The sequence below is a fragment of the Stegastes partitus genome, unplaced genomic scaffold, assembly GCF_000690725.1.
Source record: "Stegastes partitus isolate 25-593 unplaced genomic scaffold, Stegastes_partitus-1.0.2 Scaffold1353, whole genome shotgun sequence".
NCBI lineage: Eukaryota > Metazoa > Chordata > Actinopteri > Pomacentridae > Stegastes > Stegastes partitus.
The window spans coordinates 83,190-105,757 of NW_007579084.1; the positions used below are offsets into that span (position 1 = coordinate 83,190).

Consider the following 22,568-nt stretch of genomic DNA (forward strand, 5'->3'; position numbering starts at 1 on the left):
TTGATCCTGTCCGACAGCTGAGATCTATCAGAAATCTAAATGCCCCTTGATTCCATGTGCAACGGATCTATTATGGGATTATCTAACCGTGTCATGGGCGTAGCATTTTACAAAATATTTTTTGAAGTCAAGGGCTTAAATATTCAGGCCGTTAGAATAACCTTTCGTGTCTCGTGTGAAAATAAAGTTTACCTCTAATAATTTACTGAGGTTTTCCAGGATCATGCTATGGAACCTACACACCAGCACTTTTGGATGCCTTGACCTCACTGCTGTTTTTATTTTCAGGAAGTCAACCTTTTTCAACGTGCTGACAAAGAGTCAGGCTGCGGCTGAAAATTTCCCCTTCTGCACCATTGACCCAAATGAAAGCAGAGTGCCCATTCCAGATGAACGCTATGATTTCCTCTGCCAATTCCACAAACCTGCCAGGTATGGGGTCTCATCGTTGGCGTATTATTCACACTTCAGATATGTAGTCTGTGATGGTGCTCTTGCTATAGGTATGATAAAACATATAACAATGTTGTTGACATGTAGCTGCGAGATGTGTTGTGTGTGATGTTACGTTGCTGCCCTGCTCTGCGCCTTTCAAAGAAAAATGTGAGGCGTGTGAACCTCCAGCACCTGGTTCTCCTACACATTTATAGGGCCTGTTAAATCAGGTTGACTTCAGATTTGTTGTACTGCTGATATTATCTATACTATCAGCCAAACATATGCAAAGTGGATTCCATTGCGTTTCTATTTATCCATAATTACACCAGTAATAACATGAATTAAAAATACTTGTGCAGTAAAATGTAGTGCAGCTCAATCATACCTACCTCTTTACTCTACTTCTATCAGGATACAGCTGGTGATATTATACAGATTTCATATTGGAAAAAACAGTCAATGATAAGACGACAAACATCAATGAATTCACAGATTCTACTAAGCATATTGTGTGTTATCAGTGTCGCCAAACATCTTATTTCCAGATGCTACTGACATCCATTGGTGTCCAAAAATGATTAAAGTGAGCCTCAAATTGAAAATCACCAAACATATATCTATCTCCAATTGAAAATAGTTCATAATCAATCTTATTTTTTGAGTAGTATACATTAAAAACATATGGATTTAGGCAAATATGAAGTATTTTTAAACCAATTAAAATGATAAACAGTATTTGTGTCCTACTAGTAAAGATTCACAGACCAGGAAAGAGTCGTCAGGAAGCACTGAGGGATGGTTGAACACACAGACCCTTTTCAATGCAGACACTTTGACTTGTCACAGTAGGGAAAGCTCAAATGGAGTTAATGATGGCTTAGTTCCATTAGGTCTCCCAGTAAGCCCTGACAGTGAACCAGCATGCACAAAACCTTCCTTCCCAAAGTGGAATGCAGCCATCATTATTACACCTGAGCTTTCCAAACGGTGACAAGTGAAAACGTTTGCGGTGAAAAACGTCTGTTGGGAGTTTTCATTTGCATTTCATGGAATTTGTTATAAAACCCAACAACAGCTTTATCTTCTAAATTGTTCACTTTGCATTGAGGATGCTTTGTTTTTATATGCTGTGTTGCAGTTCTGATGGAGAAGCAACATGCTGTCTTTGTACACACTCTGTATTATAATGCAGTTTAAAACCGTGTAATCTCAAACTAGAAAGTTCCTCTCTGAAACTGAGTAAAATTAAAAACTTGAAGTTTCACGTTAACCCTATTCAGGACTTTCATGTTGACATATGTAGAAGGTCTTTCGGGGTCCATTGGTCTCCAAGAAAGAATATGTGCAAAATATTTGTTGGTATTTATTATAGACTTTTATACTATATTAAATACATTTTCTGATAAGTTGACGTATTTTTGGTTCCAAATGCATGACAAATGTCCCTCTTTTTATATTAAAAAAAAAATCTTTAAAAAATAACTAAATAAAAACAATACCTGTCACCTAAACCAAATGGCTTTCAGTCCAAAAGACCCCAAAAGTCCTGAATAGGGTTGAGTTATCCTGGACTGAAGCACACAGTATTGTGGTTTCTATATAATCCTAAATATCTGACTCGTTCCTTTTGCTTCTTGGTTTGCAGCAAAGTCCCAGCGTTCCTTAATGTTGTTGACATTGCTGGTCTGGTAAAAGGTGCTCATGCTGGCCAAGGCCTGGGAAACGCCTTCCTGTCCCACATCAGCGCCTGTGATGGCATCTTCCACATGACACGTGAGTCACAGGCCGGGGGTCGCCTTCCTGCCTCGACTTTCTCATTGTCAACAAATCACATGAAACTTACTTGCGCAGTATTTAATTTTCTATACTGTAGCTGAAGCGATTCCATCGACCGACTGCGTTTGGTCATGCCAAGGCTCCCCCCACCAGGCCTTTGAAAGCAGAAGCCGTAGTTTTCCTGGAGCTTTGCTTAGCAGGGCATCTTGTGTGGTCAGTGCCAAGATCAACATAACAGCCAGAATAAATGAAGTCAGACCAAACCTCACATTCCTGCTGGGAGGCTCCCTGAATGAGAATCACAAGAGTGGTTAGTGAAAGGGTCTGTGCCTGGTTTAGACTTCACACAATCAGTAGTATATTTTGAGGGCTGGAAACAGTACAAGACTGTAGAGAGGGAGCAGCACATATTACTGTAATATGATTCCTAATGCCACTTTTCATTTAGTTTGGGTACAGAAGAGGTAAGTAAGGCATTATTAAACATATTATGAGAATTACACCATCATTTTCTTCTATTTTCCTTTTTTTTTCTTACATGCTGAATCTATTCTCATCCACCCTATCCTATTCTCACCTACTATTTCTAATATTTCCTATAATGTTGTTTATTTGATGCGATTCTAAATAGTGCCTTCTGTTGCTTTGTGAATGTACGGATATAATTATCCCAGCAAATTGTTCCCAGTCTGTCCCTCTGTGAGGCAGCTTTCAAATCACTTTCCAAGTCTTCTTCTGGCTCAGGTTCTTCTGTGTCTCTGACATGGTCTTTGTCTTAGACAATTAAAGTATTACACGCTAGAATAATTCAAATTACTGCGACTGAAATGAATGCAGAGGCTCCTTTAAAAATAGCTGAATTTGTTTGCTGATTGTATGCTGTTATTGACTTTCCCACTGTGTGAAAAGAGCTCTGATTAGAGTCGGTGGTGGCAGGCACGGATAGAAAGGGTTAAGATTAAGGCCATTTTACTATATTGTTCCTAAGTTGTCTCCGTGTGTCACTGACAAACATATTACTTCTGTTCCAGTGCAATTTTCAAATAGCCTTTTCTGCATGATGACTCGAGTAGTTTGTGAGAAATGGAAGTGGAAGACCACCCACTGTAAGACTTAGTAATGATTTACAGAGTGGACAAGACATGTCAGGTGAGATAAACTGTTTCTGTAATAAATAAAAAAAGTCAGAGAATAAGGCTGATACAATTTTGTATTATTTATTGTCAGCAGATCTCATGAAAAGATCAAAACCAACAAATGTGTTAGTCTGTCTCTTAGTGGTTTATAATTCTTAGTCATCCGTAAACCCCTTTGTTCCTACTTAGAGGATAACATTTTCTAGTTATTTTTACTGTCAGCAAAACTCATAAAAAAGACAAAAGCAAACAATGCATTAATCCCACTAAGAAGCTTTGTCTGTGAGTCGAAAGCCTGATTGATCTTTTTCCAATGTGTCATAGAGTTTCTATTGTTGGTTAAATGCTATTAAAGACACATCACTGAGCCACAGCATTACACTGGGTGACATGTTACTTCACTGTGCAAAACAGTTTGTTAGAAACCGCTCCATCTGCTAAAAATGGCACTTTGACTCTGTCGTAGAGTAGATCCTGAAAGGCAGAGGTCATTGCACATGCTCAGACACTCGGTTCTTCCCACACTGCTTTGCTTGTTGGGTTACTCATCACAACTTGTTGACTAGAAGATAGAGTTCTTTATAGATTGTACCCTGTCTGATGAATAGGACTCACAAAAAGAAAGTCAGGTGTGATAGATCCACAGGACCACACATGTATGAGTGTTCAAAAAGGGAAAATACAGTGAAGGTAAAAGAGGCATCGTGAGGCTACCAGCAGACACTAATGTTACCTCATCTGCTGTTGTTAACACCCCTAATACAGCCGTGAGAGCCTGGTAGTGCAGCTGTGGTTGGTGCTCAGCAGTCCCAACCAAGGCAACGATAGATGAAGATGCTGCAGTGGAAGGTTCTGGAGACCAGGATGAGCTTTCATGTGTTACTCACAACAATAAACAGCTGAGATCTAGAGTCCTGACATAAATTGACAGCACAGATAATACTTCACTAATAGGACTCAGTTTATTGTTGTCTTTTAACAGAATGTGTTGATCTAGAAAATCAGTCATCCTTTAAGGTGTAAATCTTTAAATGTAGTTCACAGATATGTAGTTTTAATGAAAGGATAAACCCAACTGGGGAACACAAACAGGAGGAATTCATACATTTGTTGGAGGCTGTTTGCAGCCGCAGAGTATTGCACATATGGTGAATTTTTGAGTATTAACAGAACCGGTATGCTGTCACCATTCACAAAGCTTTTCAGACAGTAGATATGTGTGTGATGTGCGTCTACTCAACATGTCGTGGTCCTTCAGAGGACTCTTACATGAGACTGCTGCTTCCCACTGTCTCCAGTCTTCAGCATGGTTCCATAAAAATCCCTGATCAGCCGTAGAAGTGCACTAAATTCTATGAAATAATTCAGCGGTTCGTCCATATGCTCGCGCCCTCTCTCCTCGTCACATGTGCACGCTTTATTTTCCCGTCTCTCTCCCACTCATTTTTCGCGGCCACTTGATTAAATGACATTTAAACATCGGTATCACTGAATTAATTTCCATTCCTGATGGCAGCACCAGGTTACCAGAGCCAGGTAGGAGTCCGACCCGCCTCCAGCGCAAAGATTGTGAAGGCGGCTCGGCTGACATGGGTTGACCCATATAGCTGGATCCCCTAACCCACATCACACTGTCAATCTGAGCGGGGTATAATAGTATTTATACAGCACTGGAGATCACACAGGGGAATAAGCTCTATCAGGCTACACAGAAAATACTGCTAGCTTATGTTGGATCATTTGTTTGTTTCTCACGGATCTGTTGATAGAAAGAAAAATCTGAAATGACATCACCTTTATTCTTCTGAAGGACTTTTAACAGAAGAAGATTTTAATGTATATATTTGATTTAGCATTACATGTGTGGGTTATATGTGTTTTTATATACCCTGTTATATGTGTGGTTTTAAAAGCCCACAGTTCAAATGTATAGACCAGATCCTCACCCAAAACCAACTCTTTTGTTTCTACTCGCACAAAGAAGACAAACCTTCACAACAATCAGAAATAGAAATCGAGAACTTCTCCTTCTTCTGTGTGTGCGTCTGCAGCTATCTGCTCTGGCATGCCATTGTCTCCGCTCTTGTGAAGTCCTCGGAAACAATGTGGTTTGTTTCACAAGTTAACCATTAAACAAAGCTGCTTTTGTTTTGTAATTATATCTATCTGGTGTTAAGCAGACTGCAATGCCGAAGCCACTGCTTTTATATAGCTTGATTATATGGTTGTGGGGGTTCACGCTTTTTTTTCCCTGTCTGGAGTGGTATGTATTTTGTCTGCGAATTAGCAGGAGCATTTATATAGGGTTTCATTAGTAACATGAAACAGCTCGGCGCGGTTGTATGATTGTTAGCGCAAACTGAGGAAACAAGCAATTGACCTCAGTCTGATGAAATTAAGTCTTGAAGTCTTGTTAAACTTTAGCTATCAGGACAAGTTTTTGCCAATCTGGTCTGAGATTTCTTCACGGTCCTTTGCTCTCTTCAACTTTTTCCAGGGAGTAGCTCAACGGGATTTTCCTCTTGATGTCTGCTCTGCACATTATGAATATATTTCATCCCCTAATGACTTTGAATAGCCTGTGTAAACAGAGGATTTGCTTTCAACAATACCCTCCAAAAACTATTAAAGTACATGATGACATCCTGAAAGCTGATTCTCGTGAATGCATGGTGTTTCCTGGTCTCATAACGAAATGGTTTGCAGGCTAAATGTTCCCAGTCCCTCTGCAGTCACTGGAAAGCTGCTGGATCCTCACTGCCTGAGACAAGACACAGACATGTTCTACTTCATCTACTCTTCTGTTCCCCGCTAACAGCTCTGCCAGCTCACCTGGCCTTATTCCCAGATGTTTGGTTTCCAGCAATTAGATGTTTGAATGCTCACACGGTGCCCTCCCCACCTCCCCGTCACTGTAGGAAACCTCTAGTTCACTTCTAATGAAGACTTATTTACGGTTGCACGGCACTCAGCGAGACCTTAGCCTTAAGACATCATGGTACAGCACATTTAATCTTGAGGGACTTTCTGCGGTTGTGGCCAAGCAGCTGGAAAGTAGCTGTTATTTTTGGCAGAGAATTACTCTCTTACTGTGATATTCATGCTTTTCAGCACCTGAATTCCTGGTTAAGTTGGGCTTCTTTCTTCTTGCTTGTCTGCTGCTGCCTGACAGTGCAGATTGAACTTTAAGGGCGTTAAAGTTGTTGGCAGTTACACGAGATCAATGTAAGCTGCACATCTTTGGTTTTAGGCTGCTGCTTTGACACATCAGACGTTTAAGAACTTCACTTTGTGCTGTGGGAAGTTGCAAAAAGCATTGTCCAGTATTTTTTATTTTTTTTATCAAAAGCAAGACAATTTCTTTGCTGGTGAGTGTTTGGTCTCACATAGACTGACCATTGTCTAGCGCTGTGTAGAATGGTCTGACTGCACCTCATTATCATTCTGCTACAGGGAGAAAAGAACGACGTATGTGTTGCTTTGAACCGATCACTAAGAGCAGGATGCTACGATGGTGTTCACTCACAACTGTGACAGGGGAATTGTTTTTGCATATAGAGAGGTCAGCCATCAAAATTGCTAATTCACAAAGAAGAACTAGCAGGGCTCCGACGGGGATTTAAAAAACAGCAACATGTAGATAGCTGAGTGAATCCTGAGAAATGTGTGACCAATGTCAGGCTTATAGCTACATCTGGTGAATTAGATGAGTGAGATCTAACCCTAAAACGTGCCAATTTAGAGGAATAGTTTAGCTTTTTACGAAAAATTGCTCTTTTTGTTCAAGGTTTTCCTCATGTAGACTGGAAATCAAGAAAAGAAAGAAACAGGAAAAATAAGAACTGGACACCACATTCAAAGACGGTGCCTGAAGTTGATCAATCACACATATTCTGAAAAATATCCACCTTGTTTCTGCAACTGTAGGAGCATTAGCATCCTATTGCAGGTGAACCTACTGGCCTTCTGCACACATGAATCGGATGCAATAAAATAAACATATTGCTCCTGCAGACTTTCCAAATGTTATCAAATTCTGATAGTCAAATTAGTCCTTTTCACAGCGTTTGTGATGGTCAGAAATATCTATTCAGCAGTTTGCATCTGTTTCCATTTCCAGTGAATTTGTGTCGGGGAAAGACTTTTGGACCAGTGTGCATCATGTTATGAATGTGGAAGTAGTTGTAATGCTGTTTGGCCTTTATGCCAAAGGAGCAGTGCCACCTGGAAACAGGGGGGGAAGGTAAGACTGGCCCTCTTCTGGTTGCTTTACCACCTCAGAGATACAACTAGATTCCCCAGCCAGTAAAAGTCAAGACGTAACATCTCGTAAATCCACAAATTGTTGTTTTTGCATTCATTAAGCATACCCATAATGTTTTGATTTGAGCTTTGGTGGTATAGATAGGTGGAGTCAGATTTGCTGTTTGCCTCCTGCTTCTTATCTTTATGCTAAGCTAACTGACTAGCTTCTTATTTGCAGAACACTGGTCTTCTCATCTAATGCTCAGCATCAAAATGAATAGGAATATTGCTAAATCTGTCTGCATTTCCATTACAAACTGCTCAAATTACAGTTATATTCCCATGTAAGCCAGGACTTGTACCTGCAGACCGATAAGCTACTGCGTTAATTCAGAGGATAATTCTTGTATTTGACTGTAGCAGTTGTACTGAAGGTGAAATCATTATTACCAATATTCTATTTTATTAATTACAAATATGTTCACACACATTAGACAGCTGACAGGTTGTGACTTTTAGGTATAAAACATGCATTTTTGTGTTTTTCATCAGATTATAATCATAGATAAAAGCCTGTTTTCGGTTTTGTACGAAACAAGAAATGGATTAGAATAGAAGAATAGAATAGAACTTTATTGATCCCTTTGGTACAAACCTCAGGGAAATTGTTGATTAAGGATTCCTCAAACACTTTGGGAGCATCACGTTCTCTTTCTGTTGTTGGTTGTGGGGCTAACATAGCTCAAATCAGCACGTCTTTCTTAAAACTTCACAACTGTGCCGTTTCAAAAATCGGTCCTCCTCACTCACTTCTAAAAACTTCAAACTATTCAAGGAGATTCAGTGTCCCCAGTGACTTCCACATGAATCACTATTACACATATGTGATGATAAAGAGTGAGTACCTAAATGCATTGTTGCCACACTGTATTTGTTTGTTGCGTCATTCAGACGTCATCCCGCTCTCCTCTAAATGCTACGGTTAAAAAAAATAAAAAATCAAACTGATTGTTTAGCTACAGGCGTTACAAGCAAACTGGATTGACTATTCAGACAGAGATGATTTATGGCTGACCTGCCTCCCCACTGACGCCAGTAATGGCTGCTCTCCAGGAATTCAGCGTTATCACTCACCAACTCACAAATCCTCAAACTTGACAAGCGTCCAAAACACCTCAGTCTGCCCAGTGTACTCAGCAATGAGTGAATTTGTCAACAATTCAGATGCTGAATCTGTTGTTGCATTGATTAAACTGTCAATATTAGTTAAAAAAAAAAAAAACAGATTTAATATTTGCTGATAGGGACCAGAGCCAGAAACAGCAAGTAAACAGTGGAAACATGTGCTCACACTGTAATTATAAAGCACACATTGACAGTAACCTTTGTGTTTTCAATCTTCTCAGTGTCTGACATGTGATCTCATGCCCAATGATTTACTAAAATTACAGAAATTATGCTCTATAACTATTTATTAACTACTTCAAAAAAAAAATTGTCAATAGAATCCCATAAATGTAACGACTCGTCTTCATACTGAAAGCATTTATTCTGAATACTTTCAGAGTTTTCCACCCTTCCTCAGGTAAACATACAAAAAACAAATGCACTGTAAAAAATGTTTAATGAAGGATAGATTAAAATAATAATAGTAAAAAACATATTGACAGATTTATCCTTTATTCTGAACAGTGACAGTATTTTTACTTTCTAAACAGTAGTACAAACACAGAGCCTTCTAAGTCTAACAAAGCCAATTAGAACATATTTTTTTCTAAGACACCATCTAGCCAACAACTTGATTTCTCACTTAGATACAAATGAGGAAATTACATCATCAACAAAGAAACCAATGTTAAGATGTTGGTCAAGTGTGAGGAAAACTCTAATTGGTTAACTGGTATTCAGGAAGTTTTTTTTAACTTGTTTGTTTGTTTGGCATTTTAATTTGACACCCAAATAACTAAAGATTAAATGATATGCAGGCGTCCACCAAGACCAGCAGTTCGCTCTTCTATGCAGCCCAAACCAGATCTGCACCAACATTTAAGGGGCTCTTTCTTTGCCTTTATGCTCCACCTCTCCACCGAGTTTTATAAAAATCATCCGGCAGACAGACAAACCACCAAATGGCAGTAAAAACATGACCTACTTAGCAGAAAAAGAAAAAAAAGACACTAACTTTGAAATGAGCCACAGCAGCGTTCCACTGTTTAGGATGGTGTGTTTGCTGTACTTGAGCTCCATACTGCGTCCCATCCAGGTGTCCATACACACTGAGATGTTTCAGCTGACCTGCTTTTCTTGTTTATCTCGGGTGAAAGTGGTGAAATTGCATTATGAATAGGTTAGAAAAATATTCTGCCCTCTGCTGCATGCGTCTCTTTGTTTATGTCGGCTGTTGTTTTAACCAATACTCCAAATGTAAAATCTCCATCATTTAGCCGCGGTGGGAACATCCTCCTTTTGTGTGTTTTCCGGCTGTGTTGAGGTGCTGTCACAGCATTTAAATGAGCATTTTGCTTCAGCGAGAATGAAGAGTTTTTGTCAGCCTCCACTCATCGTGGATGATTAGAGAAAAATGTCTACCCATCTTGACTGGAGATCGCCACAGCTCCAGATAACATGCTCGGTGATTGAAGGTCGCAATATTTTGAATTCTAATGGGCCTGCAAGATGAATTGCCTGAAATAGACTGTAGAATCTTCCTGCTTCCTCCTCGTGCCCCCCTTGCCTGTCCGCCGTGAAAAGAACCACTGGGAATGGCAAGGCCCGATGATCATAGAATTATTGGATGGTGATTCTAAACCCTTCAAAAGGGAGTTGCTATGGAGATCTCGTTCCAAACTGTGAAATGATTCACCTTTGAAAGGCTGGAGGGCCTGAAAGCTGAACACATCATTGTTCAGGTGGCGGTTGGTTAGGAAATTGCTGGTGTCTGTGCAATCAGCAGCACTATAGTAGTTAGGGATCTAAAAAGGTTTGTTCTCTGAATGATGTGGGACAACAGTGGTCTGCATATGACAGTTCCTTTCAATCAAGGCACTCTCATGCTCAGTGGTTTAACAAAGTAAATGGAATGACAGAGGTTAAGCTAATGATAAAGGAATTAATACAGTTGTTTTCCGTCTGATGTCAGCTCAGGAAAACCGCAGATTCGTCACCGCGTTTTGGTTTTCAGCTGCACACATCCGACTTGTCTGGACGACTTGCCCTTACATATACATCTTTTTTTCCCGTCAGTCACTGATATCAAACGTGGTGGAAAGATGCACCTTTAAAACTCAGCCTGAGACATTGCAGCTGTCAGTAGATTACATAGGAATTGGAGACACCTTGTGAGGTGCTGATATTCATACTATCCAGCTCTGTGATTTCACTGTGATCTATTTTGAAAGATGGGATCATGTAGAAAACATGAGTGTATCTCTGAAGGGCTCCAACCCACCACTTTCTGGTGTCAAACTGCTTTTTAGCAGCCTATGTATTTGCCATAATTGACATCGAGAACAGACAGAGAAACAAGGCTGAATATTCCACAAACTCTGTTACAGAAGCAGTGTACTACAAATTGCTGTCAATTTCATGTATCCTAAAATGAATGTCAAGAAGATATTTCCTGAATGAACATAAATACCCTTATGTGTATTGCCAGTGTTTTTATGCTGGGAAGACATCCATAATGTGCTTTTCCTGACAGACTCATAAAATAGCTTTTACTGCTCTGAATACCAGGAGAATTGCGGCACTGAGTTTGCATGAACATTTTAAAAGCAGCGTGAGGAATGCAAGTTCTTTAGATGTGCTCTTACCCATCTTGCATGTGAAAACATGCACAGGAAGTTCGAAGTCAATGAATACTGTAATTTAACTGAATTATGTTGACCACATATCCTCCCAGGTAGCAACATCAGAGGAAGCAGCTCAATCAGTATTGATCTAGACCTGACTCAGATAACTGCCTTGTCTGTGTACCTGACGGAAAAGTAATGATATAAGCTAACTTCAGCTTGCTTGGTGTTTTTCGGTGTTAAACTTGCACCAAGTGAAAAGAGGGAGCTAATTTTTTTAATTATGTTGCAGTGAAATTTTGCACGGTGAGGTTAATGTAAAAAAAAAAAACATGTGCCTCCTTTGTTGTTTATGTTTCCTTTCAAGACACCTTTCATTTGTAAATGTCACTACAAGTTATATCTTCTCAGGCTACACCTGCCTGCAGCGCTGCTGTAATTTTGCAGAGCTTAGGCTGATCCCTAATCAGGCCATTGAACACCACTCACCCTCTGGAGACTAATCCCTTTTGTTCTGTCAATAAAGGAGCACCTGTTAATAGTGTCTTCATAACATACACTGTTTGAAACGATGCAGTAAAAATGAATTGTGAGACAGACCTGACTCCTGGAGGTGGACCTTTTCGACCTCTTCCCTCGTTTTTTTTTTGTGCGTTTTTACTGTCTTGCATGCGGCTTTGTGTGGCGCCGCAGTTTCATAGAGCTGTCTTCACAGAGGCCCAACCCGACCCAGTTGTTAAAGGACTAATTGTGGAGATTGCCCCACTAGATTTCTCTCCACTCTTTCACTTCATGCATTTGTTGTCCAGCTCTAAGCCTTGAATGGGAAGGCGGTAAAGTAGATGTGAATGTTAAATTAGGCGAAATTAATTAAAGCAAATTACTTTGGAATATGTGGCAGTCAGCAGAGAGTGTCAGTTGATGACTAAATAGTGAGTGATCAGCTGCTCCTGCTCTTTGAAAGCCTGTTTGAAATTGTGATCTCTCTTTTTATTAAGATGTGTAGTAATAGTTTAAAAATGTTGACTGCTTCAGAAATGTGTTCTTAAATGATTGTGCTTCTTTTTTAACAAATAGACTAACATGTAGTCATTTTTTATGATTTCATTGGAAGGATTTATACCAACAACCTTGTTTATTAACCATGTAAATCCATTTTAAGCCACTTTAAGCTCTAATTAATACGTCGTACATTAAACAACAGAGGCATGTATTTTGCATTTGAAACGCGGTGTATCAAAACTATACATCCTAATTGTTTATAATGTATGTATATTCCTGCAGCTAACAAAATGATTACATTGCATTATATTTTCTGAGTTCATGCAGACACAATAGCAAATTTTCATTCCAATCAGTGCTGAACAGGGAGCTGGTAAATTGGAGCAGCAAAACAATAATTCCACTGATTAGCCCCTTTCTGTGTGGCGTAAGTGAACTGTTTATACTGTGGAGTACCTCTGCAAGAGGAGAGGAACCAAAACAGCCTGATTAGGCAAAGAGTAATTGAATAAGTTCATTTCACCATGAGGACAACGCACAGGATGACAGCTTGCACAAAAGTCTCCAGCTTCTGTTGACTTGCATGAGCAATAAGTTGCAGGATTTGTATTTATTTTTTTGGTTTGTTGTTGGATTGTAAAAGCCGTGTACTTTACGTTTACGGAAAATCAGGTATTTATTCCTCCTTAGCTCGGTAGAAGATGATATCCTGTGCATGTGGAGGAAACATTCAGAGGTTTTGTTATCGGTTCAGTTTACAAATTAGCGTCCCATACAAGCCTACAGCGCAGCTCAGCGCCGGCCTCAGAGGAAACCGGTTCCTATTAGCGAGCGAGAGTTTTACGAACAGCTCTGTGAGGCTGCTCGTCAGCATAATGTTGCTTTAAGCGAAATTCTGACATCAGGATGTTAACATAGTCACAGTGACAATGCCAGCATGTTGATCTTTATCAGGGTTACTGATAACCACACAGCTAGTTGTAACAAGTCACCCTGCAGGGGATGGAAATGTATGTACAAAGGTTAGCATAGTTAACTAAACTAAAACTAACATTAGCTGCAATAAATAAATAAATAAAAAAATTGATGAAACAGAAGCTTTAAAAATAGAAATAACTTAAACTATGTTGTGCACTTGAAAAAAAACAAAAAACTAGCAAACAGGAGATGTCTTTAGTTTTAGTCTTTAGTCACTGCCAACACAACAAGCATGAGAAAGCATTAGTGCATGTTTATTGAAACTAAGATGACTACATGACTGAGTCATTTGCCTTCACTCAAGGTTGTGTTTGTGTTGTAATACCTCTTCTGAACTTCTAAAATCACCCCCTGACAAGTACATCCCCATAAAATGAGGAAAAAATAAGAATCAAAATCACTGAAACTAAGAAAAGTGAAACAAAAACATATAAACCACTGTGGAAAATAACTAAACTAGATTGAAAACAAAATAAAAACCCATTTTGCCCATTTTCATTGGATCCTTTCATTCACACCAAACTGTTGGCATCAGGATTGTTCCTCTGGGGAACATGAACGTCTGAACAAAGTTTCATGGAAATCTACTCGACGGCCTACAGTCACGATCTGATTCGCAAACTTCTCCTCAGCAGCCTCTCCAGCGATGCGATGACTTCATACCTGCGTTTCAGGTATGCCGTGGCCCATTACGGTAACTACGCACGGCTATGAATCATCGATATTTTCTCCATGTGTCACTGTTAGAACTTGCTGAGAAATCTCGCAGGGCCTCACCTGTCAACAGATCGTCACACGCTCAGGTGTGAATATGGATTATTGATAACCTTCAGTGACTCTGCCGTGTGCATTCCACACATAGTGTCCCTCAACACTGTGGTAGTTAGAGCCAAGGCATCATTCACCTGACATCCACTTCCTCGTTGAATGAGATGGCATTCCCATTCTGCCACGGTGTCAGACTTCACGAGTCGCTGCTGTTGACTGATTTATGACAATGTTGTGTAATGCAAATTTACCAGCGCTAAAAAAAAAAAAAAAGCACAAAGGTACATAACTAAGTACTTTTACTCAAGTACAATTGGTGCTACCTGTATCTTGCACAATATTCATGCACTCTTTTAAAGTAGGCAGCCAAATTGTCCAATTTTTCTCGGCCAGCAGAAATAAAATACGACTTGCATCAGTGTTAAAAATCTATATAATATAATAATATATAATGATATTAGAGTCATGGGTGCTTTTCAGAATTGTGAATACTTTAAGCACAGTTGCAGTAGAATCGTAATTTTACTCAAGTGACGTTTTTAATACGAGACTTTAAATGGAGGAGTTTTTACATTGCAGCCACTTTGAACACTAACAGGGAGCAAACTGTACACACAGGGTTCTGTGAATTAAAGAGCGTGTTAGAAAGGCATATAGGAGACCGGTCCACTGCAGTTTCCTCTATTAACGTTAAAGGCTGTCACTCTCATGTGACAGATGTACACCCGTCGCTCTGCCCCCCACTTCCACTCCCCCTTCCCACCCCTGAGCTCTGCTGGAGAATCAGAAGGAGTCCTGAGAGCCGCTGGTGGCTAAATTGTCTGCTTCAGAGCCTCATTACCTAATCACCAGCACAGCCACAGCTAAGATGCAAATGATTAGGAGAAGACTGTCCTCTTCCATTCATGAATGTTGACATTTTCTCTTAAACACACTTGCGCATTTGTCATACTTTTTACATAATAGTTTTAAGACAGAGAGGTATAAAATGCATGACCAGATGCTCTCCACTTCACGCAATTGACAGCCTGTTTTGTTGCACTTAAAGCCAATTTTGGTGGAACTTACTTTGACACTCTAAGCTGTTTTCGTACAGTTCTGACACTTGCACGCTGGAAAGAAAGATTAAATATATTCCTGAATATTTCATTGTATTTGTTATGACTTCCCTGCGACTCCCACTGTGCTTTCTCATGTGGATGTTTATTTTTCCCCATATTCTCTGCAAAAGCTAATGATTTTTTTCTGGGCTGAATCTAATCACTGTTTCACATTTGATCTCAGAAAGTCAATGTTATTGATTCTGTTACTCTGATTCTGGTGATTGTATTATATGTGTTCACATAAAGCAGCATTGTTGCTGTGTGGAGGGGGGGGTGAAAAAATAAAAAAATTAAAAAAAATCTTTACTGATGCTCGCCCTGTGTGTTTGTGTCCTGTCGCTGCAGGTGCTTTTGAGGATGAGGATATCATCCATGTTGAGGGGACGGTGGACCCAGTGAGGGATATGGAGATCATCCACGAGGAGCTGAGGCTGAAGGATGAGGAGATGATCGGCCCTATTATTGACAAGCTGGAGAAGACAGCCATTAGAGGCGGTGACAAGAAACTCAAACCAGAATATGTGAGTCAATGTCCCAGCAGGCCCTTTGCTCCCCCTCACAGCAAGGCACAAATAATAACCCTCCCACACACATGGCCAAGGAGAAAAAAAGTATGTTTTTTTAATCTCCCTCCAATAGGTCTCACCCCTCCCCCTGGCCCTTTTTTTTTTTTTTTCCCTTTTTGAGATTGAAAGTGATCAGGGGTCAGGGGTTTTCTGCTGTAGAAATCATTAATAGAGAGTTACTTATTCAGCTGCTGACCCTGGGTCACAGCACTGGGCTAATGAAAGTGTTTCCACACAGCTCTTTTCATCTAAAGTAATACTCAAATCATGGCACAGCTCTTGCTCATGCTTATACACCTACAGCAGCTCGGGAAATTGTGCGAGGCCATACGGTGGGTGACACATATTCCTATACCTCGCTATGAATACCGTAAATGTTTAGAATATTCTTTGACAGAGGGATTTCTCGGCGCTCGGAGGTGCAGGGCAAAATGCCGGGTAAGATCAGAGGAAAAAAAAAAAAAGCCCACATCCTGGAGGTCAGATCAAAATGTATGTGGATTCACACACATTCAGATGGTTATATTGTTACGGTAATGAGGCTGAGCAGCCAACTTTAGCGGTGATTTGGTTGCAAATGTCACATGATGCCCTTCCATCATCGGAGCAGGATAGGATGGGCCATCATGCGAGGTGGTGGTGGTGGTGGGGGGGGATCTGGCCTTTCACTTGGAGCGGCGTGCCCAATTTCAGGCCCCAACACACAGAGGCTCTGACCACTCATTACGCTAACGAGAGGGGCTATTTCACCTGCTGCAGAGGCCCCCGCGACTGGTTGGTTCGCCCAAGACGAAACCCCCTCCTTCCAGCCAGCAGCACTTCCCCACACCCCTGTAGCCCCACAGACAGGAGCCATTCAGGCTAGGCAGGTGGCCGCTTACGCACATAATTGCTAACAATTTTAGGCAATGAATAAAAATGATCTACATTACTTGTCAAAGGTTGTGCACGCGTCGGCAAGTGAGAATCTATAGAAGACCTCTTTAGATGGCAAAGAATGGTGCTTATCAAAGCCTCCACTAAGCTTTTAGATGGGAGGGATTTTGTGATTGTCTCACAGGCTGAGCCCAGCGTTTGACATGTCAGCTGTGTGTAAGCACACATACACATGTTTATGTCAGAATCATCTATATGCAGAACATCACGAGCACGTCTAAAAATGTAGTTTATTAAAAAAAACAACAAAAAAAAACAGTGTGCTTTCTTTTGCAGTGCCCCAGAATGCTGTGAAATAAAAAAGGAAATTGTGTCAAGTATTTAGATGGTGATTACTTTCTTAGATTTCCCTCTTTGCTGAATAATTTGAAAGACCTTTGAAATAGTATTTAATTTCCTTTGTCGCACTCAGTTGTCTGCAAACGCTACAGGTCTCGAAATTTCATGAGCAAAATCGTTTTTTTTCCCCCTGCTCCTAGTAGATTTCAAGAATTACTTTAATGGAACTGAAATGACAGGGCAACTTATTTTACTATTTAGGCATCCGGCCATTATGACATTAGGAAATCTGTTGTGATTCAAGATGACGCAACATTCACATTTACAGAGCGAGCTTAGTGGATATTTTACATTAAGCTGTGTGTCCCAAGAGATTTTTGTAAACATGCTTTCTCATATATACATATATGTTCTTTAAGTAAAAAGGTATTTTCTGGTTTATAGAGTTATTAAAATCATTTAGAAATTTTGGAGCAGTTATCAAAAACCACACAGATGCAAAACTGAGAATTCGCTCAGTGAAAAATGCACATAATATACATTTGCTTTTTGCTTGTGTTTGCGCCCATCAAGACCTGGAATGAAGGTGATGTGTTGTAGAAACATGTAGACAGTGATGGAAACTCCCTGCTGTACATTGTTGTTACTATTTAAGATATATAGAATTTAGATTTTGCTTTTTTAAAAATGTATTTTCCGCTGAAACAGGATGCTGGGGCAAGACAAAACCCATAATGACATGACTGACATTGTAAACTAAAAGGGATTCCAGTTAGGGAGAAGAATGCAGCTTTTATACATTTACTGCTGCACCATGAGCTCACAGCTGAAGATGTGCTGTTTAAGATTTTTTAAAAAAGACATTTATAAATTATTGTAAAAACAGCAAAAACTAATTTTAAATATAAAAAAATGTGACTTAATATTTTTGTCGTGAGCTTACGTTAAATTTATGTGCATGCAGCAGTGTACGGCTCATATTTATGCATTGTTGTAAAGATTTAAATCCATTTTTCCGGTGCTGTGTTTACAAGAACAATGTTTCATCGCTTTTGTCCATACGAATCCTCAAAGTCCCTATCCTTACAAAACAATAATAAGAAACCGGCCCACCAGCGGCGCTTCATGGTGGCAAGCGTATGTGTTTGACCCCTGTGGGACCTATATGCCTTTTATTAACACCTGCCTGTTAGAGGAGCGCTGCACGGCGGCTGCGAGCTGATGAGGGAAACCTGGAGCGGGTTCAGCCTGTGTCACTGGCCGTTTGCTGTTTCCATTTCACAGATGATTAATCTCTCTGTGAAGACTTGGGCCGGCGCGGGCGGAGTGTATGCAGCTCTTCCTGCGCTCTCTCCCGCTGGCTGCACTCTGGCTGCCTGACTAAAAGGCCTTTAGAATTCCTGTGGAGAGAGATGTGCAGAGAGTGAATGCAGCTGGCTGGGGGTCAGTGTGTGGAGCTTTTTCTGCCATTGTGTAATTGAGGCTCTGGCAGGATTTTTTCCTCAGTTCTTTCAAAAGGGAGTATGATTGTGAAGTGCTGCAAGGGTTTGGGGAGGGAAAAGGAGGTAGGGGGAGTGTTGCAGGGGGTGGGGGAGTTTTTATATGAAGGGGGAGGTCAAGTTGACAGGAACAAAAAGAATGTGTTCCGCTAATTTCTGTGGGGCTGGATCAACAATAATAGGCTCAATTTCTTTATTACAAATTTTATAACTACCTCCCTCCCATTTTCCCACCCTTTTCCGCTTCCAGATCCTGTCAAGACCCAGTCTTGCCTGTGGTCTCAACCCACAAGTACCTCGGTAATGAATGTGGCATACATAGCTGGAAATGCTCAATATTTTCTCCAGAAGAAACAGAGAATAATTAGCTCTGTACCTCACTAGTGCTTATTCAGTATGACTACATTCTGCAAAGTGCCTGAGGAAGGACCAATAATTTACACCTTACTAACCAACTTCCAATTAGTTCCCTGCTCTTTCCAATTTTGTCTCCTCTCTCTATCCTTTTCATTAAACAGTCCCGATGGAATATTGATGTATAAAGCTGAGACTCTAAGAGAGACACCCCAGAAGGCATTTTGTCATGATTTAAAGGAGGGAAGGGGGTCTTGTGCATGCCATCCCTGTCAAAGCCAGGCCACTCCTGCTTGAATGCGAGCAAAATCCATTGTTCATTTTGGCATCAGGATGCCATGCATTTAGGAAATAATTACCCCATACCCTGCTGGGTTTATATTCTTTTTCATCTCCTTTAATGGCTTCTTGTTCATTCTATTTTAACCCCAAACAGGACGTTATGTGCAAAATAAAGAGCTGGGTAGTGGATGAAAAGAAAAACGTCCGCTACTATCACGATTGGAACGACAAGGAGGTAAGCTTTTGATGTTACTGTCAGATTAACTCATGTGATTTATCTCGCTAATCTTTTCATCTGACCTAAAAGTACAACTGCTGTTTCCCACTCTTTTGATTTTTTTTGTTTTTTCCAACAAGACGTCTTTTGTGCAAATCACGAGTTAATGTTATGCACAATCCTTTTTTGGTTATATTTTGACATCACTTTTGTACGAGCTAATGACATCTGGCCACGTTGATCTTGATTTAGAGGCTTCATAGTTGCTCCCCACAGTGCCTATACACCAGATCCTAATTTGATTTGGCTTCGCTCGTCTCTGTCTGTGTTGTCCTCAAAAGGCTACTTTGGAAAGTTGTGGATTCTCTCTCCTTCTTTTTTTTCCACAGATCGAAGTGCTGAACAAATACTTGTTTTTGACGTCCAAACCAATGATCTACCTCGTTAATCTCTCTGAGAAAGACTACATAAGGAGAAAGAACAAATGGTAAGTGCTTCAAAGAAGGGCGGGAGCAGATTCATTGCACTCACTAATCATCAGATCATTCCTTCTACTTATGTAATGACTTATATCCATTTCTACTAACTTTGAATCTGCAGTCGCCTATAAAAAAAAAAAAAAGACAAGAAGAAGAAGAAAAAAAAAGTGTGTGCTTGCTTCTGTGTATTCATTTGCGTGTGAGACTGACTGTGGTCTCCTGCTGACAGAAACGGTCATATCTTTGTGAGAGGATCTGCCTGGAGGTGGCACTAAGTAAGCTCTAACACAACATCCAGCTCTGCAAAACCCCAACCAGCCTCCAGACTCTGCACTTCATTAAGCGCATACTAGCATATGGTCTCCATTTTCCATCAAAATTTCTCATTTCCATATGATATCAAAGAGAGTGAGTGCTTTAAATGACAGCAAAACAAGCGTGTGTACATTCGTAGCCAAACAAGTGATTAATATCATCTGGAGACGGCCAATAAATCATAAGGACAAGGCTCCTTAAATATTATCCGAAATTGCTTTGCTCCAAATATTTGGTTTTGTCGTCACATGTTGCTGCTCTCGCTTTACAAGTATCTCTTTACAGCCACCAAGTTCCCACAGTTCGAGCTGAGTCGGCCTCGAAGTCCGGCGAGCTGTTGCATGTATGTTTGTCTTTTTAATGCTAATACACAGGAGAGGTTTCTTTTCTAACTTACTTTGCAGGTACAGCACACAACTGTCTAAACATGGCCTTTCATGCACTTCTATAAACTTCTTTGCTGTGTTTCCAGCTCTGTGATCCTCTGCTCCGTCACAAACACTTTTTTATAGTAATGTTGTCATCTGGCCACAGTGAGAGCAGATCTAGAAGGCTGGTGTTAGACATCCATTATATCTGAAAGGGCTACTTTTCCACACTACAGCCGTTTTGTCAATAACACCAACTTGTGGATTGTTATCACACTTTTCCAATTGCCCTCTAGGCTTGTGGTGTCAGTTCTTACAAAATTTGTTTTTAGTGCTTTACTTGGCAGCATTGTATTACAAGGGAAGTTGTTTACCTATGACTGTTAAAATGTTCCTGACACGAAAGTATGACTGTCAGATGGAGGGAGGAGGAAAAGAGCTCATAAATCAAATGATTCATGGCAAGTGGAACATCCGTCATCAGAAGGAAGAGAGTTTTTCTTTTTCTTTTTCTTTTTTTCTTTTTTCATGTCGTATGTGAGTGTGTGTGTGTGTGTGTGTGTGTTTTTAACGGTGTGAAACGCAATAAATCTTGAAGCGTTTTAAACAGGCAAACAGTAGTGCTCAGGTGTCCTGAGGGCTCGGCGATGAACAATGCCGACATCAAAGTGTTGATGTTTGACAAGTGATGAGTCACTTCCCTTGTCCAGAGAGGGGCTCACACCTGTATGGAGATGATTACAGGTAGATCTAGCTGGCCCTAATTGTACAATAAATGCTGCTCTCAGCCCTAATGGCAGCTAGTCTGCAGCAGAGACGCCAGACTGCCATTTGGCTGTCGCCATGCTCCTGTGTTTTTCCACCGGCACAGTTGAGATGATGATACGGTTAAGGACTATTCAAAGCAAACAGCAAGACAAATTGCAATCTCAGCTTTAATGTGTGCAGGAAAAGAAGGCAAATCGTAGAATGAGGCAAATAAGCCAATTTTATCTGTGTCTCTCAGGACACCCATTCAGGCCATTTCACAGGTTCAGTTGCCTGCATGTTTTTTTCAGGCGTAGTTTTTTATATTTGAGGTGTTTTGTGGAGTGTGTGCTGTCAAGCTGGATTTAGGTTAATGCTGTTCATTTTTACCCCCATGCTCCACAAAATAGATTTTTAATTTTAATGAATGTGTGTTAATTGATTGAGGCACTCCATGGCAGGCTATGGAGATAGTTATGATGACTGCACCGAACCACCGTCTTTAACACACGTGGGCGATTACAATAGTTTCATCAAACACTGTGAGCCTCCAAAAACATTCCATTGTTAACCAAGATCATCCTGTTTGGAGTATGGGAACCACATACCAAGCTGCCCTTGTTTAGACAAGAATACACAGTATTAGCTTTAGCAAGCCATCATTAATGGAGGGATCAGACGAGGAGCAAGGCCTCCTTTCATCCCCAGGTTCTCTGTTGGAGACAGTACATCATTTACTGTTGAGAGGAGCACATGGCTCCAATCCTATACAGTGTATGTGTACGTGTATGAGAATGCGTACATGTGCATGTTTGAAGTCTGTTTCAGAGGCGACTCCATGCTCATTTGGATGCTGGTGTAATTGCGGTGTGGAGATCAAAGGCGCGCTGGCCGAGTGATGTTCCAGAGGAGACTTTACCACACAGCCCTCTCCTCTGTGCAAAGGGGGCCGCCTGCTGCTCACCGCTCCCCTCTCCCCTCTAGCCATGCACTGCCCCCTGCACATCCCCGCTCGTAAAAAATGATTAAGGCTGCATTTGTCATGTGTTTATGACTGAGAGGCATTGCGTGATAGGGAATGGCATCTACAAGAGTCTATCAAGAGGCTTTCTCCTCTTTCCTCGGCGTCACTGAGCTGCCTGGAAGACTATTTCTCTGTGCCACATACTGTAGTTTGTGTGTTAGAGAAGGTCATTAGAGCACTGTTGATGATGTGGTGGCTGCAGTCTGCCCAGTGTTGATGTCTTTCTCTTGTCAGCGAAGATATTGTTTATTCTACAAGCATGTGG

At 40.6% G+C, this 22,568-nt stretch overlaps 1 protein-coding gene across 1 annotated transcript in view; it reads left to right on the forward strand.

The window, feature by feature from the left end:
- The window catches only part of LOC103369956 (obg-like ATPase 1), a 42,476-nt gene that overhangs the window by 5,564 nt on the left and 14,344 nt on the right, over positions 1–22,568 (forward strand). Inside the window, exons 3-7 of the mRNA XM_008298823.1 lie at positions 289–432; positions 2,084–2,211; positions 15,583–15,758; positions 19,308–19,388; positions 19,760–19,857. Of these exons, the coding sequence (XP_008297045.1) occupies positions 289–432; positions 2,084–2,211; positions 15,583–15,758; positions 19,308–19,388; positions 19,760–19,857 (627 nt within the window). The remainder of the gene's footprint in view (positions 1–288; positions 433–2,083; positions 2,212–15,582; positions 15,759–19,307; positions 19,389–19,759; positions 19,858–22,568) is intronic.